Source organism: Chanodichthys erythropterus, chromosome 15, assembly GCF_024489055.1.
Source record: "Chanodichthys erythropterus isolate Z2021 chromosome 15, ASM2448905v1, whole genome shotgun sequence".
NCBI lineage: Eukaryota > Metazoa > Chordata > Actinopteri > Cypriniformes > Xenocyprididae > Chanodichthys > Chanodichthys erythropterus.
This window is the reverse complement of record NC_090235.1, coordinates 24,742,234-24,762,284: the sequence shown is the minus strand read 5'-3', so window position 1 is coordinate 24,762,284 and position 20,051 is coordinate 24,742,234. Positions and strand designations below refer to the sequence as shown.

General features: G+C 37.4%; 2 protein-coding genes across 21 annotated transcripts in view; both read right to left on the bottom strand.

The window, feature by feature from the left end:
* Positions 1 to 2,136: 2,136 nt before the first annotated feature.
* On the bottom strand, positions 2,137 to 8,419 carry bmp8a (bone morphogenetic protein 8a). The gene is made up of 8 exons (XM_067361556.1): positions 7,976 to 8,419; positions 7,850 to 7,912; positions 5,244 to 5,436; positions 4,918 to 5,066; positions 3,233 to 3,424; positions 3,059 to 3,138; positions 2,586 to 2,696; positions 2,137 to 2,400 (listed from the first exon to the last, which is right to left on the bottom strand). Exons 1-8 carry the CDS (start codon positions 8,343 to 8,345, stop codon positions 2,251 to 2,253), a joined length of 1,308 nt encoding a protein of 435 aa, XP_067217657.1. The 5' UTR covers positions 8,346 to 8,419; the 3' UTR covers positions 2,137 to 2,250.
* A 2,072-nt stretch (positions 8,420 to 10,491) lies between these two features.
* The window catches only part of LOC137002072 (microtubule-actin cross-linking factor 1-like), a 184,030-nt gene continuing 174,470 nt past the window's right edge, over positions 10,492 to 20,051 (bottom strand). For 12 of the 20 annotated variants that reach the window (XM_067361534.1, XM_067361536.1, XM_067361537.1 and 9 more), the window contains 4 exons: positions 18,542 to 18,753; positions 16,292 to 16,405; positions 15,702 to 15,807; positions 10,492 to 13,265 (listed from right to left, as the gene is read on the bottom strand). In XM_067361534.1, the coding sequence (XP_067217635.1) occupies positions 13,027 to 13,265; positions 15,702 to 15,807; positions 16,292 to 16,405; positions 18,542 to 18,753 (671 nt within the window). In that variant the 3' untranslated portion in view covers positions 10,492 to 13,026. The remainder of the gene's footprint in view (positions 13,266 to 15,701; positions 15,808 to 16,291; positions 16,406 to 18,541; positions 18,754 to 20,051) is intronic. The other 8 variants (XM_067361540.1, XM_067361544.1, XM_067361552.1 and 5 more) reach the window with 3 other exon arrangements.

Sequence of the window (20,051 nt, the reverse complement as noted above, 5' to 3'; positions counted from 1 at the left end):
ATAGATGTTGCCAGCCTTGTACTGGTCTGGTGCTTTTTCTGCCTCTCCTGCTCCAAGATGTCAGCCAGTGCACTGAGAACCTTGTCATGGCGCCACCTGTATCTTCCTTGGCTAAGAGCTGTTTTGCATCCTGCCAGTATATGCGCCATTGTTCCCCTCCCTCCACATAGCCTACACAATGGGTCATCCCTCATTCCCCATCTGTGGAGGTTTGTTGGTGATGGAAGGTTGTCATACACTGAACGGAGCAGGAAGGAGATACGAAAGGCTCCAGTCTCCAGATCTCAGACCACGTAATCTTCAGCTTCGGCAAATCCCACTTTGTCCAGGCCCCTTGTGCTCCGAGTTCGACAGCCCTAGACCTGCGCCTTTCTTCCTCCAGGTGTCGGACCTTGGCTTGAATCATGTCCCTCCTTTGCCTTGGGTCTGCTTTTCCTCATTGCTGGAAGTGGGTGGATCCGAGTCCTTGCCTCTCTACGCATGGGTTCCCGATGATGTCCTTCAGCTTCAATACCCTTTCAGAAAGTCAGAAGAGCAGGCGTCATCCCAAGATCAGGACGCAAATGGGTGGCTGACACATCAGTGGCACAAGTCAGAAGGCACAAGTCAGAAACACCCACTTCCAGCAATGGGGAAAAGCAGACCCAAGGCAAAGGAGGGACATGATTCAAGCCGAGGTCCGACACCTGGAGGAAGAAAGGCGCAGGTCTAGGGCTGTTGAACTCGGAGCACAAGGGGCCTGGACAAAGTGGGATTTGCCGAAGCGGAAGATTACGTGGTCTGAGATCTGGAGACTGGAGCCCTTTCGTATATCCTTCCTGCTCCATTCAGTGTACGACACCCTTACATCACCAACAAACCTCCACAGATGGGGAATGAGGGAGGACCCATTGTGTAAGCTATGTGGAGGGAAGGGAACAATGGCGCACTTCCTTCTGACACTGATGTGTCAGCCACCCATCTGGTCCTGATCTTGTGGTGACGCCTGCTCTTCTGACTTTTTCATCAGTGGAGTCTTGGTACATCATCACAACCCGACACTTTGCCACCTTGAACTCTTCCACCACTGATGATAGGGGTAGTTGTACCTGACCAGACCTCGTATATAGCCCTACTGACGTGAAGCTTGGTGGGATTCCGAGCCACTTGCGAAGGTGATTGTTCACTCGCCTCTCGACTCCTTCCACTGTTGTCATGGGTACTTCATAGATTGTCAGTAGCCACATGAGTCGTGGTAGCAGACCGTGCTGGAAGAGCCAAGCCTTAAACTTTCCTGGCAGTCCTGACCCCTCAATCTTACTCAGCCATGCATCTGCCTGTTTCTCTTTCCTGGAAACGTTACATCTGTCAGTCAGGGATGCGTCATACCTTTAATAAGATAATCAATCACTCGTTGCCAGAGACTATTAATATGTTTTTGTTTGTTTTTTTAAATAAAACAAAAAGAGGCAGAGTGGTGTTTTATAACAAATTTCGTTTTATCGTTGGCTAAAATATACATAAAGAGATAACCGGAGAAGCCAGAGCGAGCTGAGTGACGTTATCAAGAACGCTGCAGTTCCATTTGCAGAATCACCAGACTTGTGTTCTCCCGTCCACGGGAGTTCGTTCTCCTGAGTCGAACTTGCCAAGTCCTAACTACTAAGGACGCGAGTCCGAAGTTTGCGAACTTGGTTTTGAGAAACGGCCTAAGAGTGTGACCCGCACCATGCATAAATAATGCATTATAAGAAAGCTATTTTGTGTACAGTCTCATGTAAGTGTACACCATTCAGATGACTCTTCACAAAAACACAACTTGTTTCTTGATGTGACCTTTAATGCTCATTAACACAATGATTTTGTCCATGTGTGCAGCTACTCAAACTGAATTTGTCTCTTATCTTCACTAGCGTGTGGGTGGTTTATTTACACAAGTTATTTTAAGCTTTGTGAAAGGTAACATGACTGCTCACTACATTCTAGACATGCACACTTGGACAGTTTATGTAAGAGTTTTTTTTTATTACTATTAGGGATGGATTCCAACCTTAAATCCATCACAATAAAATTGTGACAAATATGCTCATAAACCATCATGACACTTATTATTTGTCAATCATTTGGGACAGGTAAGAGCGCTCAAATTTGGCTAAATAAATTTTTAATCACTGTATATATTACAAATGGTGCCTCAGAATATTATAACAAATCTACATTTGTTTCAGATTTAAAACTTGAATGTACAATAGAAATACTGTGTACAGGAGGTTATAAGCAACCACAGTTTTTGACCACCATATTTCGATGTTTTTTGAGAATAACGTTGTTGTTGTCATCGTAGAAGAGCACAGAGATGGGACTGAGTTTGGTTGGAGCGCAGCAGGCTTTGGGCACTTCATCTGGTCTTAGAAGGTGAACCTGCCAAAGGAGTCAGTACAACTGTGTGACAGAGGCATTTATTCAACAAGCTAGGAATACAGATATTTAAAAAAAAAAATATTATTTATGTATACACATAAAGGACCTGTTCATTTTCAATAGCTCTCCTAGAGTTGTAGTTCAGAAAATGAGATAAAGAAATGTTAAAAGCATGGATTACATACCAGCAGCTGGATCGTGGCATGGTTTGTGGCATTCATACAAGCGCCCAGAGGATAATCACATTCCCCGTCACAATAATATGCAGAGTAACCTGGAGGGGCCAAAACCCAGTCCTGAAAAATAAATTTTATTAATTAAATATACAGTATAAAGACTCCAGCAGTACAGAGACTTTCACTGCTTGTATTACTCCACTTGTATGTTTTTGTTCAGTCTGTACATTAATGGTGTGGATTTTTCAGTGACTCTTTCTACAGGTTACATCAGTAAGACAGTAATTGGGGACAAGTGACTGTCTTCATGAGTGAGTCACTGAATCATTAAAAACACTGATTCATTCAGGAAAGCAACAGTTAATTCTACTTTAACTTGTTTAGAACTTTTCCATTGGCCAGGTCAACCCTTAATACTGTGTGTAACATCATGTAACCCAAAGTTAACTTTTTGTTTCTTGTACGTTGTATAACTGTCTCACCTTCCAGCCAAGGTCGCTGAAGCTGACATAGAGTTCATGTTTCTTACAGGCCTGGCGTCCACTGCTGGCATGATTTTGGTCTGGAAAAAGTGAGACGATCACAGCTCAAAGACAAATCATTTCATATGCTTCTTAAAACACATTCTGCCTCTTAAACCGCTTATTGTGGCTCACCAAATATGCCGGGTCTGTTTGGGTGTGGCAGGTCGTACTTGGTTTTTTTCTTGCGTGGATTGTTGTGTCTCAGAGCGCGAGGTGGGCGGCAAGGGGCTTGACTAGCTCTGAAGAACGTCACCATGAAAGGCTGCTTAGATCGCGGTCCGCGCCGACCCACCAGACCCACCCATGCGGCTGACAGCGACCGGTCTGTGAAAACAAGATTTCAGCATTTTACCATTTGTTCAACAGACCATGTTTTGCTTTAAAAAATATTGCCAAGATGCAGTCTGAATTGTCATGATTTCATGTTAGAGCAGAATTCTTGCAAATATCCAAAACTCCTTCAATAACTTTTGGTCTGACAGAATTTGTAGTAGCAAGAAAACATTATTTCAAACCACTGAGATTGTGGAAATTGAAAACTAAAAGTAAAATCTAAATGAAGGACTTGAGGCAGAAGAACAATTGTTTTTGTAATCTAGACCAAATTATTTTAGTTAATTTTTATATATAATTTCTTGTAATGTATTTATTTATTGATTGTATAAATAATTATCTCAAATTATTTTATAGGTAATAGATTTTATAAATTATATATATATATATATATATATATATATATATATATATATATATATATATATATATATATATATATATATATATATATATACACATTTTATATTTCTTTTAATTTATTTATTGATTGATTGTATAAATTAATTATACTAAATTATTTTATAAGTAATATTTTATATATATATATATATATATATATATATATATATTATTGTATTTTATTGTAATTTATTTATTTATTGATTGTCTAATAATTATACCAAATTATTTTATAAATAATACATTTAAAATTTTATTTATATTTTATATATATATTTAATATTTTATTTATATATTTATTTATATTATTCATATATTATTCATTGATTTATATATATATATTAATAATTTACTGTAATTTATTGATTGATTGTATAAATTAATTATACCAAATTATTTTATTGCAATAATTGCAGTAATAATTGTTAAATTTTATATATATATATATATATATATATATATATATATATATATATATATATATATATATATATATATATAATTTATTGTAATTTATTTATTTATTGTCTAAATAATTATATCAAATTATTTTATAAGTAATACATTTTATATTTTATATATATTATATTTTATTTATATATTTATTTACATTATTTAGATATTTTACATATTTATTTATTCATTATATATATAATTAATAATTTCTTGTAATTTATTTATTTATTGATTGTATAAATTATACTAAATTATTTTATAAGTAATATTTTTTATATTTTATTAATATAAAAAATAAATAAATATATATAAGTATAAATAAATATTATAATATTATAAATAAATATCTTGCAATGTCACATGGTTTGACTGGAAAACCCCAAAATGGGTTAGGTGACAATGCAGACCCTTTGCAACTTTCAGCTTTACTCCAAATAGTTCTAAGGGGTGCCATACACTCTAATGAAGTAAAAATTATGCAAACAAAAACAAGGGTTTCAAAGGTGCCATGATCCCCTAATTAACATGAGATTTCAGTAGTCTATGGAGCAACATCCAGTGAGTTGTTAGACTATCATAGCAGACTATGTATTTCGCCTCCAGGCTGTACATAAGGAAAAGCTCACCCTCCTCAGTTTCCACGTAAAGGCGGATGCCCAGGTTGCTTCGAGGGTGTAGAAGCCAGCGATTGCTCGCAGAAGTCACATCAAATGCCAACCAGCCCTCCTGACCCGCAGGCACAGACTGCATGTCCAGCAACATCAGCTCAGGCTCCCTGTCAAACCACAAGATCATAATATCATTCTCATTACAATGACTGATGATGGATCTCACTGATGAACTGATGAATGCACAAAGAAAATATTTTTGGATTTTTGGGGTTCCTAAACACTAAAATCAAATGATATCTAGTTACTCGATAGTGTATAAAAGATCTTATATGTGTACTGACCTGTGTCTTTTCTCCCTCTGGATTTCATAGACAGATATATGGAGGGTGCGGTTCGCACGCCAACCCACGGTAAGAGTTTTATAGATGCGAAACTCAGCAGCGGTGACCGTCTCTCCCTGAGGAAGCGGAGTGAGATCGAAGCGGAACTCCTTCCAGTACGGCCGAGGCTGGAGCAGATCCTTCTCCTGCTCCACTGTGTTCAGAGAGAGGGAATAAAATACGACTAGAGGAGTGTGTGTGTTGAGTGAGTGTAAAGACACTTGAGATGAAGAAGATATGTTAGAGGGGTGATTGGCAGGAGAAGACGGGAAAACAAAAAAGGGCACATTTGTTCTGGTGGGGCGCTGCAGATCGGACTGACACCCACTGCCGGGGCCCTGCAGTGGGGTAATTAGAGGCGCTGTGGAGCAGCAGCAGCTCAGCGCACCACCACTAATTACAGTCCAGCGCTGTATTTTTAGAGGAGTGCCCAACAGTATTTTCATCCACTTCATCTCATCTTTTTTCTGCCTTTCAGTGGGGCCTGTAATTCCCCACAGCTGTGTGCCCACTACAACATCTCTGGTTCCAATGAAGAACTTTTAACCTCCACAGAACCAACGCACAAATGGTTCTTTATAGTGGAATATGGTTCTTTAAATCATTAAAATGGTCTTCACAATATGGTTCTTTTAAGAACTGTTCACTGAAAGGTTCTTTGGGGAACCTAGAATGATATGGGTTGCTGCAAAAACCTCTTTTGGAACCTTTATTTTTAAAAGTGTCTGAGTGCATCAAAAAGCCACATGATTTGAGGCATCACTCATGTTTGTAGCATAAACAGTTACGCAGCAAAGTTTCATATGGGTTACGGGTTTCTTTAAATCACTAACCCGAAGTATGAGCAATAATAATAATAGTGATGCCTGGCTTAGTGAACACCACTAGTTAAATTTGAGAAAGGGTGATTCTGACCAATGATAATGGGGCAGAAAGATATGGAATGAGAAGCAGTAATTGTAAATAGGATGTTAAACTGTTGTTTGTTTCGGACAGATAAGTATCGTCTGTGTTTGGGCTGAGACAGGAAGAGATGATGGAGTGATTGTGGGTCTGTCTCATTGTCAATACACACTACAAACCCTGACAGTCACTGTATATGAGTAACTATCTGGCTTCCAATATAGTATTTTTGTACTATAAAACATTATTTACAGTGGCTATTAGGACACTGAAAGCCATTGAGTTTTATGCAATGGCTTTTGTCATTGCAAAAATTTTATACAAGCAGATTTCTGTGGAAATATGAACTCTGTTTATTTAAAAAATAAATAAATTATATATATATATATATATATATATATATATATATATATATATATATATATATATATATATATATATATATATATATATATATATATATAATTTATTTATTTTTTAAATAAACAGAGTTCATATTTCCACAGAAATCTGCTTGTATAAAATGTATATATATATATATATACACAGTCAAACCAGAATTTATTCAGACACCTTGAACATTTCATTCATTAATACAGTTTATTCACTATAGTTTAAAAAAAGGGTAATAAAATATGACAAGGTCTCAGAGTTGTCAGAAAAAAATTAATCTTAATTATGTCAGATAACAATTAAGCAAAACATGGTCAGGTCAAAGTGTCTGAATAATTTTTGGTTCCAGATTTTTATCAGTTTTACTGGTAGTCCACTGTATGAAGAATTTTTGGGTATAATATGTCACAGTTTACTTTATTTTGCTATCCTCACTTACTAAAAATATAACAAAAATATCAATATCTTAATTGAAATAAAGCTGAAATAAAATAAAATATTAAAATTAAACAAAATTATTAAAACAAAAACTGAAGCAAACATAAATTAAAGCTATATTGAAATATAAAACAGAAACTAATGAAAATGCCAAAAGCACATAACAAAATTGCTAAAACTTAAACTAAAATTAAAATAAAACATGAAAATAAAAGCCAATTCAAAATATTAATAAAAGCTACAATAGTACATAAATGAGACAACACTGTTATCATCATGTTCAAGTTCAGTTTCCACTGAGTTTGACAACCAGAAAGTGTCCAAAAATTCTTTAGTTGTTGTTTTATAAACCCAACAAACTTGCCATTGTGAAATACTTTAATTGTGTTGTCATTCTTTTAAATACTCATTAAATAAAAGTGATGCTTACATATTTTTAAGTGTGTTTTATTACTTGTATAGTAAGTGACGACTTCTGTTGAAGGAATAGTCCACCCAAAATTGAAAATCGAAAAAGCTAGTTATTTTAGTTTATAAAGATTTAAATATGGATATTTTTCTTACAAAAACCCATCACTTCAGAAGGCCTTTATTAACCCCTTAGAGCTGTATGGATTATTATTATGATGGATGGATGCATGTTTTCCCCCCCATTCTTCATAAATCTTGGAAGAGACAGGATATTTTTAAATATATCTCAGATTGTGTTCATCTGACAGAAGATAATCATATACACCTACAATGGCTTGAGGGTGAGAAAATCATGAGATCATTTTCATTTTTTGGTGACTTAACCCTTTAAGTGCGTTTAACCCTAACCAGCTGTCACTTACCCAGGTTGACAAAGCTCATAACCGTGTCAGCCTCACTGACCACCGTGCCGAGGGGCGGCGTGTGCGTGCTTAAGGTGGGCAGCGCGGCATGACTGACCACTTCCGGAGTGAAGCCCAAGCCCGGTCCATCATCAGCCTCGGACGACACAGCATGGTAAAGGTCCAGCATGAAGAGCGGGGCAGAGGAAGGGGGCCGCAGCGGCGGGTGAGGTCTGGGCCGCCCGGGTAGACCCAGAATGGATAAAATCTCCTTCTGCATCTCCTTCTTTTCACGGCCGCTGAGCCTGCGGAAGCTGGAATGAACCACTCCTTCTACCTGACCCCAAACACACAGCAACATGCACAGAGGGAAGAAGATGGCAAGAGGGAACAGTCGCTGCCGGCCTCGGGTTCGCTTGCAACAGCTCTCCTTCCTCCCTCTGCTGCGGCGTGAGGACACAAACTCAACCACATGCTCTTGTTTGTCCATCGGTGTGGCAGAAGAGCTCTGCTCCATTGCAGCCGTCTATAAAGATGGTCCTCGTATTTGTCCCTCCAAAACCTCTGGGTGTTTACCCGACGTCGGTCTTCTCTGGAACGGTCTGACTACTGTCTTGAAGTTCAACTCTGAACGACACTCAAATGCCTAAGCCACTCAGATTCCACAGCAGTCATCGTTATTTGGAAGATTGCAATGTTTACTGCTACGAGCTGCTCAGTTTATCGCCTCTTGACGGTCGTTCCTCATGCTGTCACTTTATTTACCAAACCACAGGGCTTCTCTCATAATCTATAGTGCGCTTACGGAGCTGGACGACAAACAATGTCCTAGAGACTGGAAGAGAAAACAAAGCCCAACTCCGTTCAAAGGTGATCTTGAAGTTGGAAGGACTAAGCACAATGTGAAATTAAAGTCTTTGGGTAGAGTAAATAAAAACAGAGAGCCAGGCTTCAAAGGTTGTTTCTTCAAAGGTTCCTGGATCAAACTCAACACCTGCTTCTGCTCCTTTTGAGAAGATGCGAGACGCTACTCCGAGCTGATGAAATCCTTTATGTTTAATTGAAAAACCAAAAGTTAGAAAACTCTCTTGCGGTGATCAATCAATGTTGGTTTTAAATGCTTAATCCAGTGTGCAAAAATATCCAAGTCTCCTGAAAAATGAAGAAAAATATTTCAAAATTTTGAGTAAGAAAATAATTTGTTGACCAGAACCAAATGTTTTTTTTTTTTTTGTTGAAGTTGTGAGATCCCAGTGGACTATTCTCAGCCTGCGTGCTGCTTGTGTTTAAGGCATAATCTGAACACGGGTGACCTCCTTCCCTCCAAGATACACGCTTACGCAGAGGGAGTGTTTCCAGCGTCTGAATCCTCCGCCCTCTCTTCTTTGAGCCCTTCTCACCTCAGTCTCCATCTACCCTATCAAACCGTCCCATCTTCCACACATACCTCACAAATTGCTGGCAATTATCATGTGGTTTGGGATGAAGATGTGATCCAGCCTTTGCACAGACTAGAACTGAGTTCTTATGGCTAGGGTAATAAGAAAACTATATTTATATTCTGTGGTTTCAACAGTAGCCAAGAAGTGACAGATCCCTGCTGTTTTACTGAAGATATAAGATGGCAATTTTGAAAAATTTGGTGTGGATGTAAAATGAGCACTTAAAGACAGCTAGTTGAAATATGAACCAGTGACAGAAGTGTCTGCACTTCTAAATCCATTTTCTTATATAATTATCACATAGTATTTATATTAATTGAAGAACTTCTTTGTTAAAAAATTATCACATAACAGGGCTATTTAAGTGAATTTCTGCAACCTAAAACCTTGACCACTTTATAGTTATAATATAGTTATATAAATATAAATGAATCATGTATAGTAGCATATTAGTATATATATATATATATATATATATATATATATATATATATATATATATATATTAATATAAATATAAATATAAAAAATCCTTGCTAAGAGCACTTTAGTTTTCTAAGTCATTACAATGGTTAATTGACTTGTAGTGGTGTGTTTGAGGCAATCACTAACCCCCTCTGGCTACGCCAGAAAACAGCACTTGCAAGTTGAGCTGCGCCGACCCGACACAATCTCACCTCATGTTCACGTTCACGCGAGAGTAACAAAATGCTTTACGGTAATTCAAAAACAATGTATATATTATGACTTTATAAGACAATTTCGAAAATTACCCACCTCCATCGAGTGTACTGTATTTGCAAAACTACTGCGCTGGTGAGCGTTGTAGTCCAGAGCTGCGCTTGGAGTATTTACAACAGTGTGATTCACTGAAGGAACCTGTAGGGGGAGCTTCGCAAATCTTACAGAGTTCCGCTTTAAGTCCCCCTGTGGTGAAAACAATCAAGTTTCAATGTTGTGTGTATATAAGAGTTTGGTTCCAAAACTCTAGAAATCCATTTTGAATAATTTGAGTAAAAATATGTTCTCTTTACCAAGCAAGTGGCAAGATGAAAATCACTGTTTTCTGTTTTAAACTTTCACATAGCATCTTTTGGTTATAAAAACATTAAAAATTCAAATCTAGATTTTGATTTTCACAGGTTTATTATAAAAACGGATTATTTTTTCACAATAATGCAATAAATCCATGACACTTTTTCTTCAAAATGCAATTAATCCATTAATATAAGTTATTTTTCATATTGAAAATACACAACAAAGTTGATTACCTTGTAAACCAATCACGTCAACGTACCGGCAGACTTTAGCATATAATTAACTATAACTGCTCTAAAACAAGGGAGTCATGTAACATTAGCAACACATTATTAGCTGTTTGATGATGTAGTCAAGCAAAAGGTTAATTATATTAATTACCGTTATGTGTCCGACGTTGTAAAAAACGATAGCATTGTGCAGCGTTTACCTCAGTTCTCCGAGCTCGTGCGAGTGAGTGGAGGCGGGGCTAATTAGCATATTCATACTAAATGAGGAAAGGGTGTAGAGTTACATTGTTTTTTTTTTCCTATGAAAAAAGCTCGAAACTAATTTTGGTGCTCAAAGATGAGTTTTAAGGGATAAAATCTACTGACTACAAGGGGGACTTTAATCATATGTACAAATGTAAATTAATCATAAAAATGTTTATAAATATGTTATAAATATGTACATTTTTACCTAAAATCATGTTGAAATTTGACGTCGGAGGCCATATAAATCAAGACTTTAATTACACGTTTTTAATAGAAAATCAGTGGTTTGGTAAAACCACTCAAAACGCAAAAAGTGTGAGATTATGAGCCTTGTTGATCTCAGTTGATTATGAACACGAAATGACACTGCAGGATTGTGAGATGCCATGAAGGCTTGGCTCGGCGGTGTGGATTATGTTTGGTGGGAAAGGATGTGAGTGGGTTTAAATATTTGTATATAAACACAGACTCACAGCTGCAGAATGGAGATGATGGAACGCCACCCTTCCCAAACCCCATCCGCTGCATCTGACCACCAAACATACACAGAGTCCAGTGCAAACACACACTACTTATGTGTGACCAACACACACGGCTCAAACAAAGGTGCGTCTGTTCACTCGTGGGGCCATTTCTGAACTCCAAAATGACTGTAAATCTTATATAAAAGCGCAGTGTTCAAAACTGCACACACCAAAGGATTGTCCCCTTTTGAAGATTTAATGGGGTGTGTCATTATCTCTACTGCTTGTAATTACTGTGCCATTTCCTGTTAACTGTGGCATCCCTGCACGCTCACACACACACACACGCCACTTGACAACACGAGAATCAGACAGTTTTACTGCAAGCATTGTTTTAATACAAAAGAGAACAAAAAGGATTTATAATCATAGCTTCTTTACTTTTACACAATTGCACCCCTGTTTCTCTCAGTCATGTCAAAAGAGTAACACAATCAAAAGGTGGATCCTTTCATAGCCCTCACCACCCTCCCAATGACACAATAAATAAATAAAAATCACCTTTCTTCAGGTATTCATATACTTCAGCTTGTCAAAGACAAGATTCAAAGCGCTGTTTTCAACGGGGGCTACGCGAGCCGCCCCCATCATCCGTTATTTAGGGTGCTTCCTTCACGAAAGAACAAGTAGGAAGCCACTTTTGACGTCATCTAAAGTGTGTAGTCACCGGCAAAAAGGCCACCATTGGAATCAGTAAGCTTCCTGGTCAGTTAACATCAGAAATGATCAGTCAAAGCAATTCATTACGTCAGGAGCGGATGTACAAAAACAAAAAAAGAAGAGTGATTCCGCTTGTGTTAATACTAGTCATTCTCAAGAGTTGATATGATACTGCAATCACAAATAAATACAGGTCTTTACTCTAGAAAAGAAACAAAACGTCAAGATTATAAATTAACCATGAGACACAAACATTCACAATTGTAATCATTTTTGCATACTGTGGAAAAGCTCTGTAACATGATGTCTGTAACGAAAGGACACAACTAAACTGCATGAACACACACAGAGGAGAAGACTGTGGGAGCGAGTGCGTGAAACTCGTGTGCTGTGCGCAATAGGAGTTCCTTTAAAAGGATCGCATGTGACGTGAAGGATCTAATCTTCTCATCACAAGGCTGAGATATGTATCCTCCTCTGCTTCCTCTCCTTATTACTGCGTTCATTTACCATGACGGGAACTACCGTACACGTACATACACACAAACAAACATACGTGAGTCCAAAAAGTCCCAAGTGCCGAGGAGGATAAAGTCTCTGTTTTTAATTTACTTCCTCTTGTTAGCAGTGGTACAGACACCTGGGCGAGAGGCCAGCTGGTCCGCGTACATGTGTAGAGGGCGAGTTTGTCCAACCAAACATCTCCAAAGGGACAACCATGCATGTCTGTATGAGGTTTGGAGAGTGACGGGCGGTTGCATATTCATAGTGATGAATAGTGAAAACCCCTGGTGCGGAATTAAGTGCTCTCGATCGCACATTCAAGAAAACGAAATGTCAGTCAAATTAAGGACATGATGTAGAACACAAATAAGGCAGCATTATGGTAGGTATTAATCTGGGTGGTGTAGCAGTGTGCGGCTGTGTTGGACGATGCCCAGAGGAGGGCGCTGGAGAGGTTCGAGTCCGGAGGGCATGTTGGTCATCTGAAAGAGGAAGGTGTTGGTGTTCTCCTCCTGCTGGTTAAATCAGAACCACCTCAGAGTCGGGTGGAGACTTCATTTCTTGCCCGCTGGTGTTTTAGGGCTGGGGGCCTTCTTGGAGATGGTGGGGATTTTGGAAGGTTTGGCCCCAGGCCGGCGAGGGGTGTCTGAGGTATCGGAGCAAGCCGAGCGGGTCTCCATGAGCTCAGACGTGTCTGAAGCGTCGCTGCCCCTGCGGCTGCTGGCTCGGCTTCCAGCGCGACTCCCTGCTCGACTGGCTGGGCCGCTCGTCGAGGACGGAGTGCGTTTGGTGTCTGATGAAATAAGATGATTCAAGTTTAAGGGGACAGTAATAAAGTACATATTGTCAAAAGTACAGATCGCAATACCAAGTCGGTACTGAAATTTTAAAAATGTGATGCTTTGAGCACCGTTGAGTGGATTCGTAAACAACTCTGATTGGCCACTGTGTTCAGGTGCTCAACAGATATGTCTGTGATTGGCTACGATGATCAACACACGGGAGCGTTTGAAAGCACTCGGAAGTGTTTTTAAAAAAGTGGGAGCGGGAGCACAGCACACGGACCGGTCTACTGATAGACTGCTTTCAAGCGCTCGGTGAAGAGCGACAAATATGCCCATTTACAAAATGTTTTTGAAGCGTTGATCATTGAAGCCAATCACAGACATATCTGACGAGCGTGTGAATACAATGGCCAATCAGAGGTGTTTAGGAAATCAACAGCGCTCAAAGCATCGCATTTTTAAAATTTCAGTACCGACTTGGCATCGTGGTCGGTACTTTTGACAACACTAATAAGGATGTATTACAAACATAAAGGAGAGCCACATAAAAACAATAATGCAATATTAGTAGTGTTGGGAGTATCTACTAAAACTGTCTAACTATCTAATACTAATACAACGCTACTAATTAATTCATTACTAACTAGTATTAGGCTAGGTTATCCAACATGCAGAGGTGGAATTTGTAGTGTACAATAGCAAGCAAGCAACATTATAAAACGTAATTTGTTCATTTTAGAAAACTGGTTTGTTTGGATGGTTCAATTATCTTTGTTTTTGTATAGATATATCGAATTAAATGCTGTTGTTCGTCACTATATTTTGAATAAAATACAATTCACTGGTTTCAAGTTTCATTGTTTTAGAATTTAGTTTAAATTAATAGCTACATTGTTTTGCTATATTTGTCTTGGACAAAAACAATGTCAAAGTATGCAATTGGAGATTAATATTAGGGGTGGACGATTCTGCATCGATGCAATAATAATAGACCGTAATCGATTATTGCCAACTGAAGTTTCTCTGACGTCATTCGCGCTAGCATAAAATGGAGGAGGGAGGTGAAACACAGAAGCGAGTAATAATTTGTTTGATGTTTGCTACATTCAGGAGGTGTACTTTCCTAGAGCAGATAAAATAAAAAGGGAGTTCATATATCTGACTGCTTGTATTCATTAACAAAAATTAAAATGAGTCCAACATCAACATAATCCAATAAGTCAAGCTATAAATAAATAAAACCCCACAGGCGCACAGACGCTAACTAAAACTAAAATGTAGCTTTCACATGGCATTTTCGCTTATAACTTAAGACACATGCAAAGATTGTAGAAAATGGCACATCGTTACTTAAAGTGGATGCTCCCGATTGAAATGAATCCAAAATCAACATAATCCCTTGCATTGATCACGAGATATTCCTCATGAAGAAATGATTTTAAAAATGCCCATTAGAGGCATCAAGGGCTAAACAAAATGGCTACCTTGGTTCCAAATACTTTAACTTTTGATTACTTTATGCTATCACCACAAAATTTGATCCAGATACAGGTCACATGTAGGGGAACTTCACCAAAAAAGAATTGTCCTCCTACCTTATTTCCTTCCTGAGTTATTGCATGTCAAATAAGAAACATATGTAAAATTTCCCTTGAGCAAACGTTTATTTTTTGTCTTTTATTAGCAATTTCTCAGCATGAGATGGTCCATTTTTTTATTTTTTTTTTATTTAAAATGTTTAAACGATACCAACCTTTGGACTCTCATTGCTACAGATTTGGAGTCATTATTTTTGTGCATGTCACTCAGAAAAAAAAAAAGAAAAAAAAGAAAAAAAAAAGTATCTTTGTTCCAAATGCTGTAACGTTTGATTACTTTATGCTATCACCACAAAATTTGACCGTTCTTTGTTAGAAGTAAGAAGAAACCTCACTGATTCAATGGCTAATGTACTCTCTGCTGTCTCAGACGACATTTTTGTCGTGTCAGCTAGAGGGCCACCGAAGCTTCTCCGAAAGGGAGGGGTGCTAGATGTCGCTAAAATGTACACATTACACCTATAAATAAAGACTGAAAGAGTCGTCGGAAGCTTAGTGATGGTGATGTTGAAGTCATGTGAGCATGGTGTAAGATTGTTTTTAGCCAACATATACATTTTTGCTTATGTCGATTGTATTTAGGCTTCAAAATTCATAAAAGTTGTGTTCATTTATACTGAACAAAACGTGTAAGAATCAAACCTTTGTTGGCTGCAGCACTAACATATAATATATTGCCCACTAAATAGCTTCAGTATAGTACTTATTATTAGCTACATTTTCCTAAAGGGTCTGTTTGCATCTTGTCTGTTTGAACAAACACTGAATATTAGATCAATTTAAAAAGTCCCCCTTTAACTACTGTGTTGCATTTATGACTGAGTGAAGCAGTTCAGGGTTTCGTACCAGAGCGGCCAGGTTTAGCAGCGGTTGGTGTTCCACCGTTCTCACCAGTTAAGGAGCCACGGCTGGAATGGAAAGTTGGTCTCTTCAGCTTAGATGTGGAGCCTCCCTGTAAAAGCAAAGAGACATTTTTTTTTTTTTTTTTTTACAAAATGGCAGATCTACACATGTATCTACAGATAATAAGCCTAACAGATAAGTCCAGTAAAATTTTGTTAAAAGTAAATGGATACCAGACGAACACATCCAGCTGCTTTCGTCTATACTCTACCAGACGCTCTACCCTAACATGGATGAATCTGTCAACTATCATAACATAAGATGGCTTAACAGAATAATTCCTAGATGCATATAAAAGTAATGTTTATGCAAATTAATTAATAAAGATAAACTATATTTTCTGTCTGATATTGTACTGGAGACTAAGCTGCATAAGGTCACAGTCTAAACTCTTCAGCAACATATGGGGCCACAGATTTTCTGCACTCTTCTCTGGGTCATCTACCTCAGCTTCTTCCCATTTGTTGAGATCAGGCCGCTCTTAAGCTTTTATTGTTAGTGTGCTAGGGCACTGGGAGGGGGCAGTGTGTTACCTCATGCCCAGGGGTCTGGCTGTGCTCTGGGCAGGACTGGCACTTGGTTGGAGTTGGAGTTTTACTGTGTGCCAGCCAGGGCTTGGCATAGCCACGAGATTGGGATTGGGAGGACTGGGAAATGCGTCAGCAAAAAGGACAAGGAAGAGCGGAGTAGCAAAAAAGCAGTGGGAAGAAGCCAGGATAATCGGAAAAATAGTAAAGTAAAGGGAGGCGATGCAGCACAGCAGAGCGTAGTGTTTTTGTAGGCGGAGATGAGCGCAAACAGGGAGGAAGGCACATTTTCCAAGCAAGGGAGGGGAGAGGGACAAAAAGACAAAGAACAAATAAAAATTTCACAGATGACAATATGATTCTGACATGCAGAGACAACAGTGATCATGTCCTGATCCCAAAACAACATTCAGAGACAAAGAGAAACCATCCACCAAAAAGACTAGCGACAGATTGATATGTCAGCCTTGCCAAGTAATTGCATAATGTTTTTTTTGTTCTTTTTCTAATAAAAATCACAATACAATTCAAAAGTTTGGGCTCTGCAAGATTTTTAAAAGAAGCTTCTTATGCTCACCAAAGCTACATTTATTTGATCAAAATACAGTAAAGCAGTAATATTGTGAAATATATTATTACAATTTAAAATAAATGCAAAGCTTAATTTTCAGCAACATTACTCCAGTTTTCAGTGTCATATGATCCTTCATAAATCATTATAAAATGCTGATTTGATACTCAAGAAACATTTATTATTATTAACATTTATTAACATTTATTATATATTTATATTTTGGGGCTGTCAAGCAATTTTTTTTTTTAATCTAATTAAATGATGTGGCGATTACTTATTCTAAATAATCGCACATCAAATTACCCCCAAAAGATCATTTAAAATCATTATTGTGTTAAATGAGAAAAGCATCAAATAGACATTGCAAAAAGTAGCTTTAGAAAGAAATATTATATTTGATTCAACATAGAATTTATTACACAAACTTTTAGGCCATAAAAGTGAATAAATTATGACGTGATTTTAATTTTTGGGTGAATTATACCTTTAAATGTTTTTTTTTTTTTTTTATTAATATGGAATATGACTTTTTTTAAAGAAAATTGCCAGTAGATGGCGGTAAATGTCTAAATGAGTAATTGAGTGTATATATATATATATATATATATATATATATATATATATATATATATATATATATATATATATATATATATATATATATAAAACTACTAAATCTGTGTTTATACATCAGTGTTTACAACATAAAACACAAGCAATCACGCATATTCAAATATTCATTAAACATACAGATTTAGACAACAAAAAAAGGACCATGATTAACAGACTATGATTATTAATCAGATATGAAGTATGATGTTATGTGTTAAGTGACAAAGGACATTTATTATCAAAGCTTTTGCAAGAGAGACTCTTTACAGTTGAGCACAACTATAGTTTGTAAGATCTTTATCATTATCATTGTATTTTGTACTGCATGTGCCATTTGGATGATCATTAAAAGTACATAGCTGCAAAGGTATTTCCAACTTTCTTTTACTTTTAAGCGAAGAACGAAAAAGAACTTTGCACTGAGCATATCAGGCCTTGAATTACGTAAAGTCTCTTGTATGTTTCATGTGCACGAGTGCGAGCACAAGCAATAAGTTGCTGACTGCACTTCACTTATAACAAGGATTTCTGAATTCTACATATAGCCTCTAAGATTTTATCTCGTTTTTGTAAAATGCTAAACATCATTACAGGTTTTGCAAATGGTGTCTAAACAAATGCTTGTAAAACAGTGCAACTGTATATGTACATAAAGTAACAATGTACACTACAGTTCAAAAGTTTGGGGTTGGTAAGATTTCCACCGTTTCTGAAAAGTCACTTTTGTTCACCAAGGCTGCATTTATTTAACCAAAATTACAGTAAAAACAGTAATATGTTAAATTATTACAATTAAAAATAACTTTTGTATTTTATTTGTATGCTGAATCTTTTGCAAGTATTTAATGTCACTTTTGGTCAATTTAATGCATCCTTGCTGAATAAAGGTATTAATTTCTTTAAAATCTTACTGACCCCAAACTTTTTTACTGTATGATACAAAAAAAAACAGTTTGAGACTGAGGTTACCCTCTAGTTTTTCATGAAGAGATTAGTAGACAACACACAACAAACAGTAAGTACGGGTTATTATAACCCTACCCTATGCAGTGTGATATGGTGACACTCACCCTTGAGGAGGCTGTGGGTGTTGCGGGTGCAGAAGGCAGAGAGGCGCAGCTGTGGGCACTGTGCGACGCCGATGAAGACGAACGAGTGGGTGAGGCTGTGCGCGACGAAGGTTTGGATCGCCGCCCCCGGGACCGGAAGGCCGCCAGACCCTGCGTAGCTCCCTCTGGAAGAATGAACTTTTCTCGAAGTTCCAGGTTGGTACGTCCACGAGCTGCAGCAAATGAAAGGAGAAAAAATTAGATCAGCTGTAAGTGACGATGATCAGGTGGTGAGCAGTGCGAGTGGAGAGAGACAGCACTTCCTCTGGCCACTGCTTTGACTCAATGCAGGCAGAGGGATTGGTATACCCACTTTAAAAGCGGTCAGTGCACGTGGTGGACACGATGCAGGGGGTTAACGGTGAGTCAGAGCAAGCAACCTCAAAACAAGAACTCAAAAAAAAAGCACAGCTTCCCTCAGCCCACCACGTAAACGAGTGCACACGCATAAACAGCATCGACAGACACCTGAGGGTCATGCCTGATAATGCTTTTAGCAAACACTGAAAACCAACACAAGCCTTCACAGAACATTCTCAATAACAGATACCAAACGCAGCAGCCCTTGCACAACACACAGACCGGAGAAGCCAGCTGAGAGAGAGAGAGAGAGAGAGAGAGAGAGAAAGAGAGAGAGAGAGAGAGAGAGAGAGAAAGAGAGAGAGAGAGAGAAAGAGAGAGAGAGAGAGAGAAAGAGAGAGAGAGAGGGCTGTGTGCAATGGTAGCAGTAGCTGTGGTCAGAAATCGTCTGTTATTCCCTCAAGACATCAGTGTTGGGGAGTAACAATTCATTTTTCAGTAGTGTTACAGCAAAACATAACACATAGCCTTACAGACGAGCAAAATGAGACAATAATCAAACACGCTCTCTTAAACTGTTCCCTTTCAGTAAAGTAGCAGTTGTTTTGTTTGGATAATTTATTTTGCAAAGTCCCTGCATAGCATTTTTATGTGTATATTGTAGTGTGTTTTTATGTGTTTTGTAGCAAAATATTTAGTTTATTAAATGCTGCTGTCCATCAATGTTTTCAACCCAGCTACATAAATGTAGGTTATTTCTAGCGGTGTTGTTATTGTTAAAAAAAAAAAAGAAAAGAAATTATTTTCATTAATTGAATAAGCTAAAATAAAATAAAACATATTAATAATCTAAAAAATTGAAATTGTATTGTATTTATCAAATGTATCTATTGCTTTTTTTTATCTAATAAACTTTAGTTAACATGAGTTAAGAATGAACAATACTTCTACAGCATTTATTAATCTTAGTTAATGTTAATTTCAACATTTACTAATACATTATTAAAACCAAAAGTTGTATTTTTAAACATTAGTTAATGCACTGTGAACTAATATGAAAAGCTGGATTTTTATTAACTAACATTAACAAAGATTAACAAATACTGTAACAAATGTATCGCTAATTGTTAGTTCATGTTCGTTAATACATTAACTAATGTTAACAAATGAG